Source organism: Oryzias melastigma, linkage group LG1 (assembly GCF_002922805.2).
Source record: "Oryzias melastigma strain HK-1 linkage group LG1, ASM292280v2, whole genome shotgun sequence".
Taxonomy (NCBI): Eukaryota; Metazoa; Chordata; class Actinopteri; order Beloniformes; family Adrianichthyidae; genus Oryzias; species Oryzias melastigma.
The window spans coordinates 5,724,653-5,742,981 of NC_050512.1; the positions used below are offsets into that span (position 1 = coordinate 5,724,653).

At 37.8% G+C, this 18,329-nt stretch overlaps 1 protein-coding gene across 3 annotated transcripts in view; it reads right to left on the reverse strand.

Annotated features, from left to right (window-relative positions):
* Positions 1–18,329, reverse strand: part of LOC112145377 (semaphorin-3F) — a 75,234-nt gene that overhangs the window by 10,313 nt on the left and 46,592 nt on the right. For 2 of the 3 annotated variants that reach the window (XM_024270548.2, XM_024270550.2), the window contains exons 3-10: positions 16,508–16,668; positions 15,450–15,512; positions 15,199–15,318; positions 13,502–13,591; positions 12,206–12,299; positions 4,870–4,989; positions 4,648–4,787; positions 3,664–3,778 (exon numbers count right to left, since the gene is read on the reverse strand). In XM_024270548.2, coding sequence (XP_024126316.1) covers positions 3,664–3,778; positions 4,648–4,787; positions 4,870–4,989; positions 12,206–12,299; positions 13,502–13,591; positions 15,199–15,318; positions 15,450–15,512; positions 16,508–16,668 — 903 coding nt within the window. The remainder of the gene's footprint in view (positions 1–3,663; positions 3,779–4,647; positions 4,788–4,869; positions 4,990–12,205; positions 12,300–13,501; positions 13,592–15,198; positions 15,319–15,449; positions 15,513–16,507; positions 16,669–18,329) is intronic. The other variant, XM_024270551.2, reaches the window with a different exon arrangement.

Genomic DNA, 18,329 nt, shown 5'->3' on the forward strand with positions numbered 1-18,329 from the left:
ACTTTTGACTGCAGGACTTTAGCTCTTCTAAGCAGCAGCAGGGAGATTCTGATGGTCATTTAGTGACATAGCTCAGTAAAGCTGACTTCATCTGCACATCTATGATGTGAAATGTTAGGACTAAAAGAAAGACTGTACAAGTTAAACAGCAGAGCTCCGAGAATGGAACCCTGAGGAACTCCACATGACTCTTTTAGATTTACACACGGAAATAGCACATCCCCTGCCTTTAAAACAAGATCTAATCGCTAATGTATGTTACTGTGCGGATAATCTCTGATGACGCCCACTAGGGTCTCTACAGCCAAAATGAGCACACTGATGACAGTTTACTCTGCCCATTTAAAATATACTTCAAACATGAAAATTTAGCAAAAACAACGTTAAGAACTATGCTGATTCTGACCATGCATTCACTCACCCTGTCAATACTGCCAGAGGAAAAAAACAATATCCTAAAGATGATTCAAACTGGAAAATCCCACACTCAAGAATGAGTTGACATTGCTCAAGGCATTTTGGGTAGGGGGGAAAAAAACTTCTGTCATTAGCAAATAGCTTTTTAAATATTTGGGAACTTTTGATTATCTAGTCTAGAAAAATTTTTTTAACTTATTTTAGATCTATCATTTACTGACTTATGAATCAGTAAAGAATGAGAAAAAGCTCACATTCTTGATATTTTTTCCCTTTAACCAGCAAACTTTAGACACAGGGTCTTACACAAACTCACATTCATGATTACCTTGAATGCAAAATGTAAGTGGTGGTTTGTTCAAACACCTGGAAATGCAGAACTTTTTGTAAAGTTTGGTTTGCTGTAATTTGTGAGGTAACAAAAAGCACATTAAACATTTTAAAATGAAGAAATAGTAGTAGTTTTAGATGATATTTTAATGCCTGTTTCAAAACACAGTAGTCTGGGTATAATCCTGAAAATGAAATACAGTCAGATTCACAAAATATTTTTTTTTTTATGTTTTGTTACAACCAACTTCAACTCTGGTATTTGTGATTGTAAATAAAAGTCAATTTTAGGATCTTAATTGTTAAATCAAGCTTTTTGTGCAACAATATTGATGTGAAATGCAGGACAAAGTTGTGTCACAATTCTCCAAGCTAAAGGCCAATTTAGTCATTTTTGGGTGATTTTAATAAGTCATATTTAATTTTACTTAAACTAAGAATTAAACAATTCTAAAATGCAGTTTAATAATTTTTTACTTTCATTCTCTGAGATAAAACCCACAAAAAGTTTAGAAAAAATGAAAAGATGGGGTCAGAGATTGTAACCAACCATAAAGTTTGAGCTTACACTTCACTGGAGACTAGCATGAGAAATTAGCTTCAAGGCTGTAATGCACGTGGTATGCGTGAGAACCATCTTCGGGTCTGAAGTGCTGGGTTCTTGTTCTGTTCACATGTGTGCGTCTTCCTGGGGGAACTGCCTGCTACCTCTACTTTAGCCCTCGGGATCAGGCGCACTGTCTTTACTCTCTGCCATCTCCCACAGCTGCAACAAACCAGAGCACCGTCACGGGTTCGCTTTACGGGTGTCTGCAACACATGATCCTTTATAATGACACACAGCTGCTGCGTCGCACAAATTTGCATGAAAGTGCACTCTCGCACAGTCGCGAACACGCACGATTAAAGGAAAAAGAGAGACGCGTCCTGGAGATTTTCATGTTAATAACTTCAGGCATGTAACAAATCCAGTTTTCTGTCTTTGTGTGCATTTTTTCATAGATCCATGTTCTTAGAAAAATAACTCTTTATCGAGTCCTCCCACTGTAGGATGTTGTGTACAGAAGAACAATGCAGCAGCAACACGACAGCAGTACAGCAGCAGCTTTAGAGACAACGAAGAACCATCAGAGAAAACAGCAATGATCAAATGATCATGATGGAATAATTGTGGCATTTACCTCCCTTGCTCGTGCTCAATATACAGCCTGAATGGGACTCTTCCGCGAAAACCACACCCACTTTTGACTAAGTATGTCAAGGATTCAGATACGCATCGAAAAATCAATCTAGTAACTTAGAGTAACAGCAGTATTGGTTGAAAACTACAAATATAAACAAGAATATGTTGGTAAAATAGTATAAAATCAATAAGTAAGCAATCGGTTCATTTGTCAGTTTCTCCTCCTGTGGTGCTTCCTTCCGTCTGCCTTTTCATGTAGATGTGATGTAAGTAAAAATATTTCCAATCACAAACTTGCTTTGACCACAGTGAGGGACATGCATTGTGCTCATTAAATATATGATTACACCTTTTTTCACAGCACTTCAAACAATATCTGAAAACATTTTAAATTACACTTTTTTTTTATATTACTAAGACCAAAACAACCTAAAACACAGGTCCCAAACCATTGGGCCATGGACCTGTACCGGCCCGCAGAAGAAATCATTAATTATATTTTTTCTTTTCTTTCAAGTCTCGACAATCTTTTATTTTGACAAAAAAACTGGATCACTTCAATCACCTGAACTGTAATGTTTGGTCAGGGAGCAAAATGACAACGTTTGAACAATCTTTTATTTTGAAAAAACTTTTGATTTTGAAAATCAACACGATTCTCTCAGTTCCACTAAAAGACCCACAATGACAGGTTTCAATGTTTAAAGTTGTTATGTCAAAGACATTCTGCTTTTATTACTTATAGTAAAAAGTGCCACTAAAAAATTGTTTTTTGTTGTTAGGTATTTTCATTCATAGTTTTAAACTTTATATACAGGTATATTACATTATATTTATATTTTTATTTCTAGATAACAGAATTGAAGTGTATTGTATCGTATAGTTAGTTAAATCTTTTTGATTTGTGGACCATGAATCGAGATGTTTATCTGATCATTTGAAATGGAAAGACACACACCCTTACTTTCAATGTTTCAATATTTAATCAGAAGTTGTTGCACTTAAATCTGAGAAAATCCAAAAGGATGCAGCAGCAAAATTTGTGTACAGCCTCACTTAACTGAAAATTGTGTTCTTTTGGGTTTTTAACCTGTTCTTGTGGCATCTTCTCATGATGGAAGACATAAAATAATTTCTTTGCTCAAATCAGCTTGACTCAAGATAAAAATGTCATTTGAAAAAGCTGTCTTTTGCAACGCAGCAAGTGTAATGAGCGAGCTAAAGTCTCCCTTCTCTGCTCCGTTCTGATGAATCCACTTGCAGACAAATAGATCCATTAACGTCTTCATTTTCCTCATCTGAGCTGGCTCAAAACTGTACGCTCTACAGATAGCTCTAATATTGCTCATCATTTTTGCTGCACTGATGATGTTAGCTTTAGGGTTGTAAGGGGCTGTAAGCTAGCAGGACTGTGTGTAAACAAAAAGATAATGGGATATAAGCACAGGCTTACTTCCGAAACCAACAGTTCTGCTCACAACTTATGCGAATTTCTAAAGTCAGAACGTATCCTTTCGTGACCTTAAACAGCTGTTCACACTTGTTTGATGGTAGCAGTTGCACTGATAAATATTTACTTTGTCCCTCATAAAATAAATGTTTTTAAACATCTTGATAAATGCATTTTCCTTTAAAATAACATCTTCGAATGGAGCATTATCTATTTTTTATAAAACACATCTGAAGAGGGAAATCAGTCTCAACTACAGAGCGGTGAAGGCTTTTCTACTCACGGAGCTCATCAAAGTGCGTTTCCATGCCGTCGGCTCCGGGTACCGAGCAGATGAGCCGGGCCTTCAGGAAGGTGCTCCACTTGTTGACCAGACAACAGTGACCTCCATCGTCGTTCTGTTTGAGAGAGGGAAACACAGTTTTTCCATCAGTTCCAGCCTCATCCTTTTTCCCGCTAACACGAGCACTCATGCGCTGCAGAGTGCATATTGGTTTTTGCAGGGGTGGGGTGGGGGGGTCTCAAAAAGCTGATTCCTTCCTTTAAGACTGTTTTATTTGAAGCTAATTTAAGTAAAAAAGCAGTATGTGACTTTAAAAGAGAGTTTGAATAAGTATTTTACGAAAGTAGATTTTTTGAGATTGTTCATGAGACGTTTTCATCATTTGATCGTATTTTGGTGAGGAAAGGACCGACAGCGTTTGGAGTATCCAGATGTGCAGTGAAGGAAAAATGAGTGCAGCGAGCCCGCGGGGAGGAGGATGAGTGTTTGTGTGCTGGGTCAGCGCCTGACCCCCTCAAATAAATACAAGACCAAACAGCTGAGACGACAAGCTCACACATTTTTCTCACTCGCACATCGCTGCTGTTAGGATCTCACAATCACACAAACCTGAAGAGGAAACACGAGCAGTCGAGATGGATGACCCTTCTGGAGACAATTTCTGTTCGTTTACCTTGGATATCTCAGAAACACAGACTTGATAATTCTCCATTAAAAAAAGTTTTTGCTTTTAAACATCCTAAATATCTGTAGCATTTTAGGACTAACAGGAAGAAGAGGCCAGGAGATCAGAGGTCAGAGGGCAGTCTCACAGACAGAGGATGGCATTGAGGACAGAAAGGTTAAAGACACATGTGGATTCCAGCATGTTAGCGTTAGTCAAATGTGACTCTCCAACCTCCAAACCGCCACCAGAGACTCTCCTCAGGACTGTTCCTTTGGATACTACAGGTTTAAAACAAACTTTTTCAGTCGTGCACTCACCAGACAGATGCGTCCTATGCGGGACTGAGTCACGGGGCTCTGGCCCATCTCCGAGGACTTCTCTCGGAAGAAAAAATAAAGCTTGTCATCGTTTTTCTCTGCGCTATCTGGAATGAGGTGAACGTGGATGAACGTGGGGTCTGTTGAGGGGAAAAAAAAAGTTAATCGTTGAAAACTTTCTGTTCAAACGCACAAGAAATCACTGCAAAAATAAAGTGTTACCATTCAACCATCTGGAGTTGTACTGATCCGTTCGCATGGCGGTCTTTGTCCCCAAAGTACGGAAGATGGCGGAATCCGTTCCCATGAAGTCAACGTAGACCCCGGCATACAGTTCACCGTCTGAGAAAAACAGAACATTCCCCAAATTTACTTAAGCGTGCTTCTTGAAACAAAACATGAGCCGCGTGTCAAAGTAAATTCTCAACATATAGAACTCATCAGGAGACTGTTTAGTTTTTATTTATGGAGGGCTTCTTTTTTTTAACTAAAACCATACAGCTACTCGAAAGGATTTTCTCACAGTAACAACGCTGAAAACTGCTGGTTGTGAAAAACTGTCTACTGCCTTTCTAAATATTTGTTTTGGCTGGAGATGTTCTGGATCAGAGAGGTCAGTGGATCAGATCAAATCAAATCATTCAAAATGAATCCAAATCAAAAATGAATCAAATCGAAAACCGCAAATATCGAATCGAATTGTTGGTAAAAGGAATCAGCAAATGAATCAATAATTAAATATATCTACCAATTATGAGTTGTTTTTGTTGGACAGTTTAACCTTCTTCGAACTCTAATGGATCTCTGTCGTTCAGTATCCCACTTGTTAAATCCTGAAATCTGATCTTTACGTAAGACTACTTAGGTTTTTTAAATCATTTTGATCTGAAGGTCATTTGTGGAAAGGTTTTCCACTGTTCCACATTCTCTTAACTTGATAATGGCTGTGACGTTGGTTCTGCTGTTACCTAAATACTTAGAATTGCCTCTAAACTTTATCACAAAGTAGTTGACTTTGTTTGTATCTTCCAATCATTCCATGATTGGCAATTCTTTAAGATCTCTCAGTTCATATGTTAAAGTTGTAACTGTTTAATCAGCACAGTTGTGGTTCGATGTGGTTCATTGATGATTTAAAGCAGGGGTGTATTTTTTATATGGGACAACCAGGATTGGAGACTTTTTTCATCCTTAGTAAAATTCATCCTTTTTTAGTTGGATTTTGTATTTATTATTGCATAAAAATGGGTTTATTGACCTGTTAGTATAATCAATGCACACAAAAAAGGTCAAAAAGGGAATAAAATACTAACTAAAGCAGGGAAACTTTGACTTTTTTTTTACTTTAGTTGTATTTACCTGATAGTGGTTAAACTAAGGAAAACTGTTTTGTTTTTCCCCAAAAATGCAAAATAGAAGGAAATTGTTGTCATTTGACTATCATTAAATTTTAAACTAACATTTTACCATAAAAGGTGACAAATAAAAAGCATGCATGTGTGGTGCAGGCAGAAATAGTTAACCATGTTCACAGAAATCCAAATACATCACTTTTAGCAGATACATGTGTTAGAAATCAGGTGTTTTTTGTCTTTCATTTTTAAATGAATTTGTAGTTAATGTGTGTTTTTGAGAGGTTAACCTCAAAACAGACAAAAATGCATCTTGAAATAGAAAACGCATTTAGAAATGTAACTCCTTACAAACAAAAATATTATCTAATGGTACAAATGTGTCATATGTATAATAGCCAACATGTTTTTTATTATTAAAACTCATTTTAGTTGAATCATCTATGGATATGTTCATGTGTGTGCCAATGAATTCATGACAATTATGTTAAGTTTAATTTATCAATTTATAGATATATCTATATGTATGTTGTTATACTTCTTTAGTTTTATTTGTGCTTTGATTGCTTGAAATAAAGGAATTCCAAATTCTTAATAGTACCTGACATCTTTCAGAAAGGCTCAAATGTACTGTAAGATACTTTAAATGATGACTGATAGCGGTGTTGGTATTTAGCTGCTGAGTGCGCTTCTCCGTTATTACAGCGATTCTGAGCATGGAGACTGTGGAAACAACACAAACCAGTTTGCTGCCATTTCACTTAATGTCAATTTTGCCGGCGGAGCAAAGTGGAGATTAATGGCACACAATTACATCGGTCTCAGATGATTGGATGTTCAATGTGGTGGGGAGCTGAGCAGTTGGTGGTCAATGTTAAATCTGTGTTGTTCAGGTTCTTAATCCTTATTAACAGGAACAGCGGCTCTCTTTGTGAGATGCAGATTGATTGAACAGGGAGGTAAATCCATCCTCCCTGGCAGTCCTGGCTTCAAAGCGGTCAGCTGGCACAGCCGTTAGGTGGGGAGGAACTGTTGGTGATTTACAGCTACTGTCTCATCCAGTACAGAGTAGATTCATTGTAGGAACCACTGAAAAAATCTTGAACAAAAACCACAAGATGGCAGCTTCTTGAGAGATTAGGAGACGGAGGAAAAAATGTGAGTAAAATATACAGATTGTTGATACATAATATGTCTCAATAAAAAAACGATCTAACTGATTTTTCTACAGTCCATGTTGAGACAAATTTAATAAAGAAGAGTTCAGAAGTTCCAGAAATATGTACACAGCTTCTCTTTTTAAAGTCCCACTTCAATCCTCTTTCAATCTATTGTAAACGTGTTCTCAAAGGTCTTTAAATTTTGATTTTGTTGATTTTAGGCAAAGTCAGATGTCATCTTGGACGAGGAAAAGGCATTCATGAATCAATTTATCTTCAAGTGGAGGAATGGGAATGGAGCGGAGTAGGGAGATTGTGACACGCCAGTTGTAGATTGTAAGCAACAATGACAAGATTTTTCTAACGGCATTTTTTTCATCTGCTCCTGATTCACAACTATTTGAATATATACGAAATATGTCAGAAACTGAGTTTTAATCATATTTTTTTAAATATGTCCTCCATCACTTGAAAAATGCTACAAGAACATGTTAAAAACACCATAGTCACAATTTTCATAGCAGTGGATCTTTAAAATATATTTTTGAGAGGAAAAAAAATATTCAAAAACTTATAGCTAAATACATCAACACAGTTTAACCTTTTTATTGCATGTTTTTATAGCAAATGTCTTAAAATGTAGTTTTATCATAACGCCTATGTAACCTGATTATAATAAATACTTTTTAAATTCTTTGAGTAGAAAAATGATACAATTAATTTTTTTTTCCCTATATAACGGATATCTGGTAAAGAGGTCTAAAAGACTCCTATAAAGCTTTTAACAAGAAAATGTAACATAAAGGCAGCAAATGTTTAGATTCATTAACTGTTCAACTTATGTACAAGATAAAATGCCAGAATAAAGCTGCTATACCTACTTCTCTTAGTCTACACTGTGGTTAAAAATCTCACAAAAACATCTAAAATTGTTATTTTAAACTATTTTGGAATGTTTTCCCCTTTTTTTAATTGTCTGCAGAGCTGTTTCATTTATGACATAAGGCTGCAGGCAATACACAATTCCTGATGGACATATTTGTCACTTTAATGCTGCATGTCATTTAAACTCCTGCTAAATGATGACAGTTGATGTGTCTTTAGGGAAAAGCATAATAGGCCAGAAAATCTAGTTTTTTTTGGGAGGGGGAGTTTAAAAGCATCACATATTTGTAACTCTGAGGTTTCAGGCAGATGGAAATTCTTTGGAAAAACTTTCACTACACAATCTGTGTTTGGATAAAAAAAAAAATGTAATTTTGACAAATCATATGATGCACATTTTTGCCTGTTAGACGATATAAATTTGTGCTACACATGTGTGTAAGGTTCTGATATGATCCTGAACAAAGCTTTTAAAAACAGGAGTTAATATTTTAGAATATTTATTTTAGCTGCTAAACCTCTACAACATTTTCCTTGAGATATTTTAAACAGCATTTGCCACACAAACACATTCACACACAGATTAGTGGGCAGCTGTGTCGCTTGACCCATCAGAGGAGACTACGGCTTTATTTTAGAAGTTACTTTTATGTATTCATTGTTTGGGGTCATGGGATTTATGTGTTGACGGACGGTAATGGATGGTTTGAGTTTTGATGTTCATCTTTTTGTTTTTAATTGTAAAGTGCTTTGATTTGTGTAAGGTATTAGAAGCGCTTTTTATATAAAGTTTGATTGATTGGTTGAGTTGTCTTGGCCAAACACATTTTGATATACGACTACGATAGCCAGGAATCACAGGGTTCTGATGCTTGAGGCAACCTTGAGCCTTAAAGGTTAATCTAGGAGATATTTCACTCCTCATCCAAGGAGCTACTTGAGCTCCATCTTGAGTTTAATCAAAGCAAAAAGAAAGAGGCAAACTGTAATTGAAATGTTGTGATGCAGCTGTGGTCCGTGATCCTCTAAGCCTTCGGATCCCTGCCTGTGTGCTCTTACTGCACGATTCAGGTACTGATCACGGACAGAAGCGCTAGTGTTTCAGAAGTCAGAAAACATCAGTAAACATTTCCAATTTTGAAAGATATAGCCATCCAATTTCTATATTTAAAAAAATATATATGTTAGCTTATCATTTAGGCTTTTTTGTTATAATGTTTACGCCCATTGTTAGTTTAGACTAATTACAAGGGGTGGACAAAAATTAAGGGAGTATACTTAAAGGGCCTTTATTATGCTATATCCATATATATGATCATGTATGATCATTTATTCCCTAATCGCTTCAGTCGCATCAGAGTGGTGCACCTGCTGATAACGTCACCCGCGGCTGAAATGTTGCGCCAGGAGTGCAATCTTTGGTTCAAAGCATGTTATTGTATGACAAGATGTATTTCAATGGAATTTGTTTCTCTAAATTGAACTTAAATAATCCAGATTTGATGGCGTTTAAATCAAAACATTTAAATATTATTTATCACTGGCCAGTTTTCATCTTACTTTGAAATGAGAGCCATTTAACTGTATAGAGACATAAACCAAACACCTGGCGTCACATCTTAAGACATTTGGTTAAAATAAAACCTTTTATAATATTAATAATAATGATAAATCATACTTAAAGGCATGTTTTTGACACTTAAGGTTGCCATGGAACATTTCTAAAATGCTCATATCATGAAACATAAACGACAGATTTTAACGAGAAATTGTTCTTATGGCTACGGTCTGACTGCAGGTTTAAACCGGTGTCGTCTTCGATTAGGATTTGAAAAGAGTCAGAGAATAAATATTTGAGGTCAAAGGGAAGTGAATTCCAGAGCTCTGCTCCCCATGGTGGAGAGACAAACAGATGAGAGCGTAGAGGAGGATCTTAGAGAACAGGAGGGAGTGGAGATGTAGTGAAGATCTGACAGATATGAAGGAGGAAGATTGTGAAATGGCAGAACTTTACTGGAAGTCAGTGAAGCTGCTGGAGTGATGTGATGGATGGTTGGGGTTCTGGTGATGATGCAGGAAGCGAACTTCTGGACCAGCGGGAGGGAATTTATAGTAAGACTGAAATGAGTGTTGCAATAATACGTGCGAGAAGTGATAACGCTGTAAACAAGAACTGCAGAGCAGGGGGCGGACCCACATGGTCCATTAGATTAGGCAATACAGGCAACTGAGTGGCCTCCAGGGGGCGCCACAAATCGGGGAAAAATATTTTACCTTCAGTATAATTGATTGAAAATAGACTTTTCTACAGACCCGTCACGTGAAAAATTCAAATGTAAAAAAATGCATAATATTACTACAGGTGGCTATGAAAAAAGCCCCCCTCCCCCTCAGTCCTCTTCCTCCCGGCGGGTCGGCACCTGCTTGTCTGTGGGGGGAGGAGCGAGGTCTGAACCAAAACGGTTCAGGAATTATGCAAAGATACCAGCCCTAGCTTGAGTAATAATTTTAATGGAAATTTATGATTCAACTTTCTGTTCACTCACAGCCTTTAAAACATATTTTAAAAACCAAGAAACCAAAGAGACAAACATTTTGAAACCCAAAATTAGGAGAGAATATTCTAAATATTTTGGGGCACTTTTTAAATCATAGACATAGCAATAGCAATAACTGAAAGCTTTTTAATGTTAATCTTTTTTGTTGGTTTGTTTTTGTCTCTGTTAATCAGTAAATATCTTAATAAGTATAAAACATGACAAATCAACATCTATATGTTATACTTATTTAAAATTAAAATACATTTTTGAAGGTAGTGTTCTCTCATAATATTATGGTCCACTTTTAGCAGTCTGAATAATTTGTGGATTTTTTTTCAGTGAAATTACGCTTTTTTTTTTTAAACAGCGTACAGTATTCTGCCTCCTGATTGGCTGCTGGCGTTGTCAATCCATCCATGCACCATGTCTCCTGAACAGAATGCCTTCAGTTTGCCAAATATGCATACATTTTTTATTGCAATTAGATCTTTGATTTCATTCTGTAAAACATGATTTATTTTTCTGTCAAGGAATGAATTTTAGGAGTTTCAGCAAGATAAGTGTGAAATTGTTCACGCTAGTCTATGAAAACTGTATAAAGTGTGTACTGAGGGGTCCCTCAGCCTAAAACATCTGTAATCCTACTTTGTGGATTTCCCCTGAAATGGGTTTAAAAACATAACCCACACGATAAACAAGAAAACACTGAATTTTTACTTTTTTTAAAGGCAACATTTTTCTTCTTTTTCACACAAGTCATAATTTCAAAGTGTAACTCTTTGTTTGTACTCAAGTTACATTTGACTAAAGCATGTCTGAACTCCTGCAAAAACCTCAAGTTTTAAATGTTTATTTATCTGTGTGTTCCTCGGTTTTTACTTTACATATTCTACTTTGCACATTCTCTTTGTGCTGCTGTATTTTTGTGTGTTTATGGTTTTTATATAAATTCTATTTGCCTCAGTGACCAGTTTCGACCTGCCTATGTCTTTCTATTACTTGTAATGCATCGACACTACTGTTTTCTTGTGCTTGGAGAAATGTCTTTTTGTTTGGCGATGAGTCTTTGATGCAGTGCATGAATGACAAATGAAGAAAACCGAATCTATACTTCAGCTTGGGTAAAGCAGGGGTGTATTTTGTTCACCATTGTTAATTACATAAAAGTTACTGTCATTTTAGATATTTACTGGTTGTTTAAAACTAGAACTACAGGTACACCACTGAAAAATATGTTCTCTAATAGATCCATTGTACCTCATAAGCCTAATTAAAAATACATTTAAGCCAAGTCACTCAGAAATCCAGCAAAAGCAACCTATCTGAGGTTAGCTGCTCAGATGTCAGGTGACTCAGACCAACATCTGAAAATCAATTACTGATGTCTTATAACTGGAAATTTTCAGCCCTGATGTAAATATAAGCTTACGTAATTTCAGAAGAAATAGATTTGAAATTAAATAGAAGGGATGATGGAAGTTTCTGGATACAGATGAATAGAAATAATCAACATTTCCCACCCAATCAAAAACAGGGACATTGAACTGAGGATATACATTCTTTAAATTAGGAGACTGATACAAGAAGCTGGTCCTGTGTGACGGCGCAGATTAACACTCACTGATTAAAGCTGACACACTGTTGAGCTTCGGGTCGTATGAGCACTTTCCCTTCCCAGATTCCACTGTGCCTGGCTCCAAATGGAAGATTTCTTCCTGAAATGGAAAAATCACATGGAAATGGAAATAAATTCACTTCTCTTCATCTCATCACTGTGACTCTGGTGTAAGCAAAAGACGGTGCATATGTCCACCTCTGAATCTTTTAGGGTTGAAGGGACTGATGGGAAATTACAAGAATAAGTGATTAATCACACAGAAAATGCATGCAGGGGGAGCGAGGAATTTCTTAAGACTACTGTGAAAACCAATATGTCGTAAGTCCCACATCTGCGAGTCAAATATCTTTCAGCATTGGTCGCCTCTGTGTGTGCAGGCTGACTGCTGTCAGTTGTAAACCTGCAGCTGGATGACTGATGCTCAGTGCTTGTGAAATCCAAGTGCACAGAGGCATGTTCGCCTGGCTTTTTCCTCACAGCACAGACAAAGATGGAGACGTCTTTGCCAGCACCCATCAGCACCAGGGAACGGGGGATTCAAGAAACAAACTTCACAGCATATTTATTCAGCGGCCTAACTGTATTTTTTCAACCACCCCAGAGTAGAAAATAAGGCAATTCTTAATCATTTCCCAACATTTTCTGAAAATTCTTGGGCTTGGAAAGGTGAAATAGGGAGAACAAGGCTTTTCTTATTGTCTTTGCTGCACAGCTACTTTGCTAAAAATGGCTGTTTGCTCTGGGCTAACAGCCTGTCAAGGGAGCAGGGCAGATGTTGACTAGTTGGTTCCATCTCTGTGGGAGAGCCAGAACCACATTCCTCCAGGACGTTGGGGGTGAAGGCTTTTAAGGGTGTGACACTCTGTGCTCTCTTAAGCAACTGCATTTTAAGCCCCTTTTCATAGTGCCGTTCTTTTCCGTCTCTGAGGCGCCTCCCAGAGTGATTAGGAGGACTGTCATTTACGGGGCGCAGCTAAATGTTAGCTTAATATAAAAAGCATATCAAGCATTAAACGGGTTGATTGAACCAGGGCCTTTCAGGGTCTCAATGAGCCTTTTCCACACAGTAATCCAGCTCTAATGCAAAACATAACACAATGCACGGCTGAAGCAGAATGTGCAGACAATAGAGCAAAAAAAATAAAGAAAACATGACTGAATTTTTTGACTGAGAATAATGAATGTAAAATGAAATACAAAGACAAGCTGATGGTGTGAGTGAAGATGCTTGGGACAAATGGTGATTATGAGTCCAAGCAGAAACGGAGGGCTGTGGTGCAGTCGGAACCCACATCGCACCTTCAGTCCAAGAGTCTCGTGCACAGCACTGGGTTCAGCTGCACGGCTAGCCCTTCCTCTGGCCTGAGCCATCTGCAGATACATGGATGTCTAAAACAGGAAACAACAGTACAGCCTTGATGAACTACTCAGAGGAAGAAATTTCCTCCCTGACTCATAGATGCATTGTGTTCTGGGTTTTCTTCTGATTATTAAAGTTTTCAAAACCTAAATGATCATAAAAAATAAAACAAAAATCAAGAGATTTGAAAACATTGTTGCAAAATGTGTATTTGTTCCCTTCCTGATTGTCTTAAATATAAGAAAATTTACACAATTAAAGCTTAAAATATTGATTGTGTTTGCAAAGGAAAGAATGAAAACAAAACTGAACAATAAAAAAAGAAACCTCATACTCTGTGAAATTGTAACTATAATTCTCTAAAAGTTTAATTTCACCTGCAACACAAAGACCTGCTTACTGAGAAATCCATTCAAGAAATCTACAATCGTCTATAGAAGTTCAGATAAGAGGAAGAAAGAAATCCCAAAAAATAAAAAATAAAATTTAGAATGTTAAAGAACAACGAGTACCTGCTGATCAAGGGAACTGAAGAACACAAAGACAACTGACATCATTTCACTTCATTAAGAAGGTCTTCATGATCAAACAACAAGAAAAATACTATTTAGGAAAGTTAAATAAGTCTGTATTTTTGCCAGCTTCCAGATCAGCTTATTTTGCCTGAAGGAGGATCTCAATCATCAGTGTATGACTTAAAGCTAAAGAGCTAATTAAACAATAATTGACTCTGAAACTGGAAATGATCCAAACACATCAACAGTGTTTTTTTACCACCAAAATAAAAGTAATCCGCATTCCATCCTTTTTACTCAAATTGTATTTGTATTGCTTTAAAATTGTTTAATTATCTAATTCATTCAATAACAAATATTACAAAAATGAGAAAGTGCTGATGTGTTTATAGAACTGTAGCAATCAAAATATGCAGCTTCATTTGAGCAGCTGGTTTCTCTGACAGCAGTTCTCCAGTATCTTCACCAGACCTAGAAAGTTGCTGTTGGGGGTATGACTCTGACCTGTGGGCTCTGCGTTACAGAGCAAATAACAGGCCCCTCATTATTGCACTAGAGCTGGAACATTCCACTTGCACCCTATAATGGGAGCTCCCACTTCCAATTACCCAAGTTCTCATGGGGCGTCATTCGGCGGGTGGCCTGGATGGATGCATGAAGGGTTGGTTGGGTAGTGAAGTGAATGGAAGGCCATCATTAGTAAGGGCTCGTGTGAGCTACCTTTGCAAGCTCTTGAACCATGGGGGGCAGGGAGGGAGGGATAACAAGAGGGATTTAAACTTTTTATACATCACTTTTTTTATACAAGTCTCCTGATCATCATTAGGGAACACGTGTATATTAAAATAACATTGAGGTGTTAAAAGGGCTTGGTTTAGGAAATTCAAGAGGTCCCATTAAATGTTGAGACTAAACAGAGTAGCAGTAAGTGCTCACAGGGGACAACAGGTGGTGTGCTGTGGTGCCACAAGCACTAATGATGGAGAAAAGTAATCATAAAGGGAAACTATATGGTGGATGGAGGCAAACATTTGGGGAGGCAAAAGGAAAAGGAGAGAAAAGCCAGTGCCAATGATATGGGTTGTAAAGATCTGCTCGTTGTATGCTTCAGACTCTCTAACCTGGGTTTTGCGTCCACGGTTGACAAAAGTGCACACTGGATTATAAGCGCCTGTCCCACAGACGTACAGATGGGTTCGATTCCACGGTTCAATGAGACGAATGAAGTTTGCACACTCGTCCTGAAAGCACAAAAGATGAGGAGTCAGAGTCACACAGGTCATGGAAAAAATATCTATAAATCTTTTATTTAATGTCAATAACTGGAAAAACGAAATGGCTCTGCAGCAAATGTAAGCCCAGTCATACTTACAAAGGCATCTTTTCCACTCACGAGACATTCCATCATCCTTCGTTCAGACACTGGCCAGTGGATCTGTGTCCGAGAAAAGACGATTTAGAGTCCAAGTTGCTTCACATCATCAGCAAATTTTTTCATAGTTTTGGAAAAGTGAATTTCTACTAATTTATAAACCAACTGCATAAATCAGAATTAAAAAAGACCCTAAAGGGATGCCAGGGAAGAACACTGATAAATGCTCAATGGTGTATACCAGAGGTGTCCAAATCCAGGCCTCGAGGGCCAATGTTCTACATGTTTTCCAACCAACCTGCCATTGGAGCTCCTTTTTGGCTAAACATACCTGATCCAGGTAATTAACAGCAGATACAGCAGGGTTTCCAAAAAAACAGCTGGAGGCCGGCCCTTGAGGCCTGGATTTGGACACCCCAGTGTATATGGGGTGGTGTGGTGCAGCGGTAGGGCGGTCAAGTCCTGATCGCAAGATTACAGGTTTGATTCCCGCCTTGCCCGCCCATGTGTCAAAGTGTCCTTGGGCAAGACACTGAACCCCACATTGCCTCTGGTGGGAAGTTGGTGCTAGTGTTCAGCAGCAGAGCCACCATCAGTGTGTGAATGTGTGGGTGAATGGGTAAATGGGTCTGTGACTGTAAAGCGGTTGGGCCCTTCAAAATAGGTAGAAAAGCGCTATACAAGTATACGACATTTACCATTTATCTAGCGCTTTACTTCCTTCTTAGAAAGCCCAAGGGGTTTTACAGTTACAGTCCTGTTCACCCATGCATACACATTTTCATACTGATGGCATCCCTGCTGCCAAACACTGGCTCCAACCTATAGCCACCAGAAGCAATAAGGGAATCAGTGTCATCCAAAAGTACTCCCAAATGACACTGAACCCCTTATTGCTGACTAGGCTGGCAGGGCGAAACCAAACCTTTTGATCAGAGGTTGACTTCCCTACTTCTGCACCACGGCTGTTCCTATAATCTCTGAGGACATCTGCTATGACACTTCTTATGTAATACTATCTTTTGGAGAAAAAGGGTTTATGATGAGAGAGGTCTTACAATACGTGGGTTCCTGTTGACATCATGAAGGTCCAGGGACAGGATGTGGTCCTTGCTGCCAACATACATGTGATCGTGGTCCTCATCCATACGAAGGATCCGGAAGTCGGATGTATTGATCAGGTAGGCAAACTGATGGGCGGTTCCCGTTGATCTCAGCTCTGCAAGAAGTCCATAAAGTCAAACATTCATTGCTACACATAAACAAATATCACACATTTCTTATGCACCTCAATGCAGAGACAGTTATCTATGTCGCTGTGGTTCCTGCAATGGCAACATGCAAAGAGAAGGGTATACAGTGTGTGCTCCAAATTTACTAGATTTACGCAAATGCTTAGATAATCTATAAATTTGAGGAGATATTACTATTACATAAAACAAAAACGTACCAAAGAATCATTCTTTCACTACTTCCTGAACCCCAGGTCAACATTAGTGATCTTTAAGATACTTGGCAATGTCAACACAAACCAAAAATGTCCAAAAATCCAGACTAACTGAATTGTATTTGTTCTTTGAAAAATGTAAGACCAACTTAAACCTCAACTTAAATCTCTTTAATAGAGACATCATGAAAAAAGACGCAATCAAGTTGGGACTCTGACCAATCCACAGAGACAACAATGGCTGTAAATGTTCCACCATTGTTTTCCAAGATACTGTGTGTTATGCCCTTACAGAACCAAATATGGAAGGAAGGGTGGGGGGTGCTCTGATGCAGTGGGCAGAAAAAAATAAAAACTAGACAAACAGCTGCCAATGTGTTTTTATGCATTGTCCAAGATTAGTCAATAATTCAGACACAGACAGATTTATATAGTTTAACACAGTATATTGAGGAACTTTGACTACCTCTCTCTTTTGAAAGTAGACTGCAATGTTCTTAATAAAATAACTTGTGCTAAAAAAAAATGACTGGGAATCATGAATCAAACATCATCAATAGTAATCTTATCTTAAAACTTTTTTAAACTAATCACTGATTCTATAGCAGTCTCTGAGGTTTCTGCATTTGTTGACAAGCATTTTGACCAACTAAGGTGAGCATCCTGCTCCAGAGTCTTCAGGTTCAGGTCCTATCACAGACGTTTCATGGACTCTAGATCAGATATCTTCAGCATAGTCCAGTGTGTTGCTTTATATCATCCTCGACTGTTTTGAGATGATTGTGTTTTACAGAAATTACCATAAACTGAGAGCAAACTTTCTAACACAGAAGTACCAAAACTGGCTCCAGAATGCTTCAACAGTCTTGACTTTTCATCAAAGCCCATGAGCAATCTAGACATTAAGTACAGTAAAGCAGCTTTCAATCATAATCGAGACCCATCCATGTTTCACAAAATCGAGTAATCTGTCTATTTTGGCGAATGTGCCTTGCCAAAAAACTTCCTGTTTTTGTCTCATCTGTCCACAGAGTAGTCTCCCAGAAACTTTGTAGCTTGTTAATACCCACTGTGGCTAATTCTCATGTGTTTTTTATGAGTTGCTTTAAGAGTGGTGTACTTTTAAGTTCAGCTTTATTGGTTTTGGAGTTGTGGGCACTTTGGTTACAAATTGTGACATGTTTTTCTTCAATTTCTGATCAATGCTCCTCTTGTGGCTTTATCTGGAGAGGTTGTAGACCTTAAACGTTGGAGCATGTGCAACTTTGAGATGGTCTTCTAGCCTTTACCTCAACGTGTTTGTTTTAAATTCGTACATTCCTTAGACACCTCTCTTCTTCTCTTTATGTGGTCCATGTATAGAGAGGTATTCATTACCAAAAGCATAGCGGCTCTTGCCACACTTTAAACATCCAGATTGACTAAATATTAGT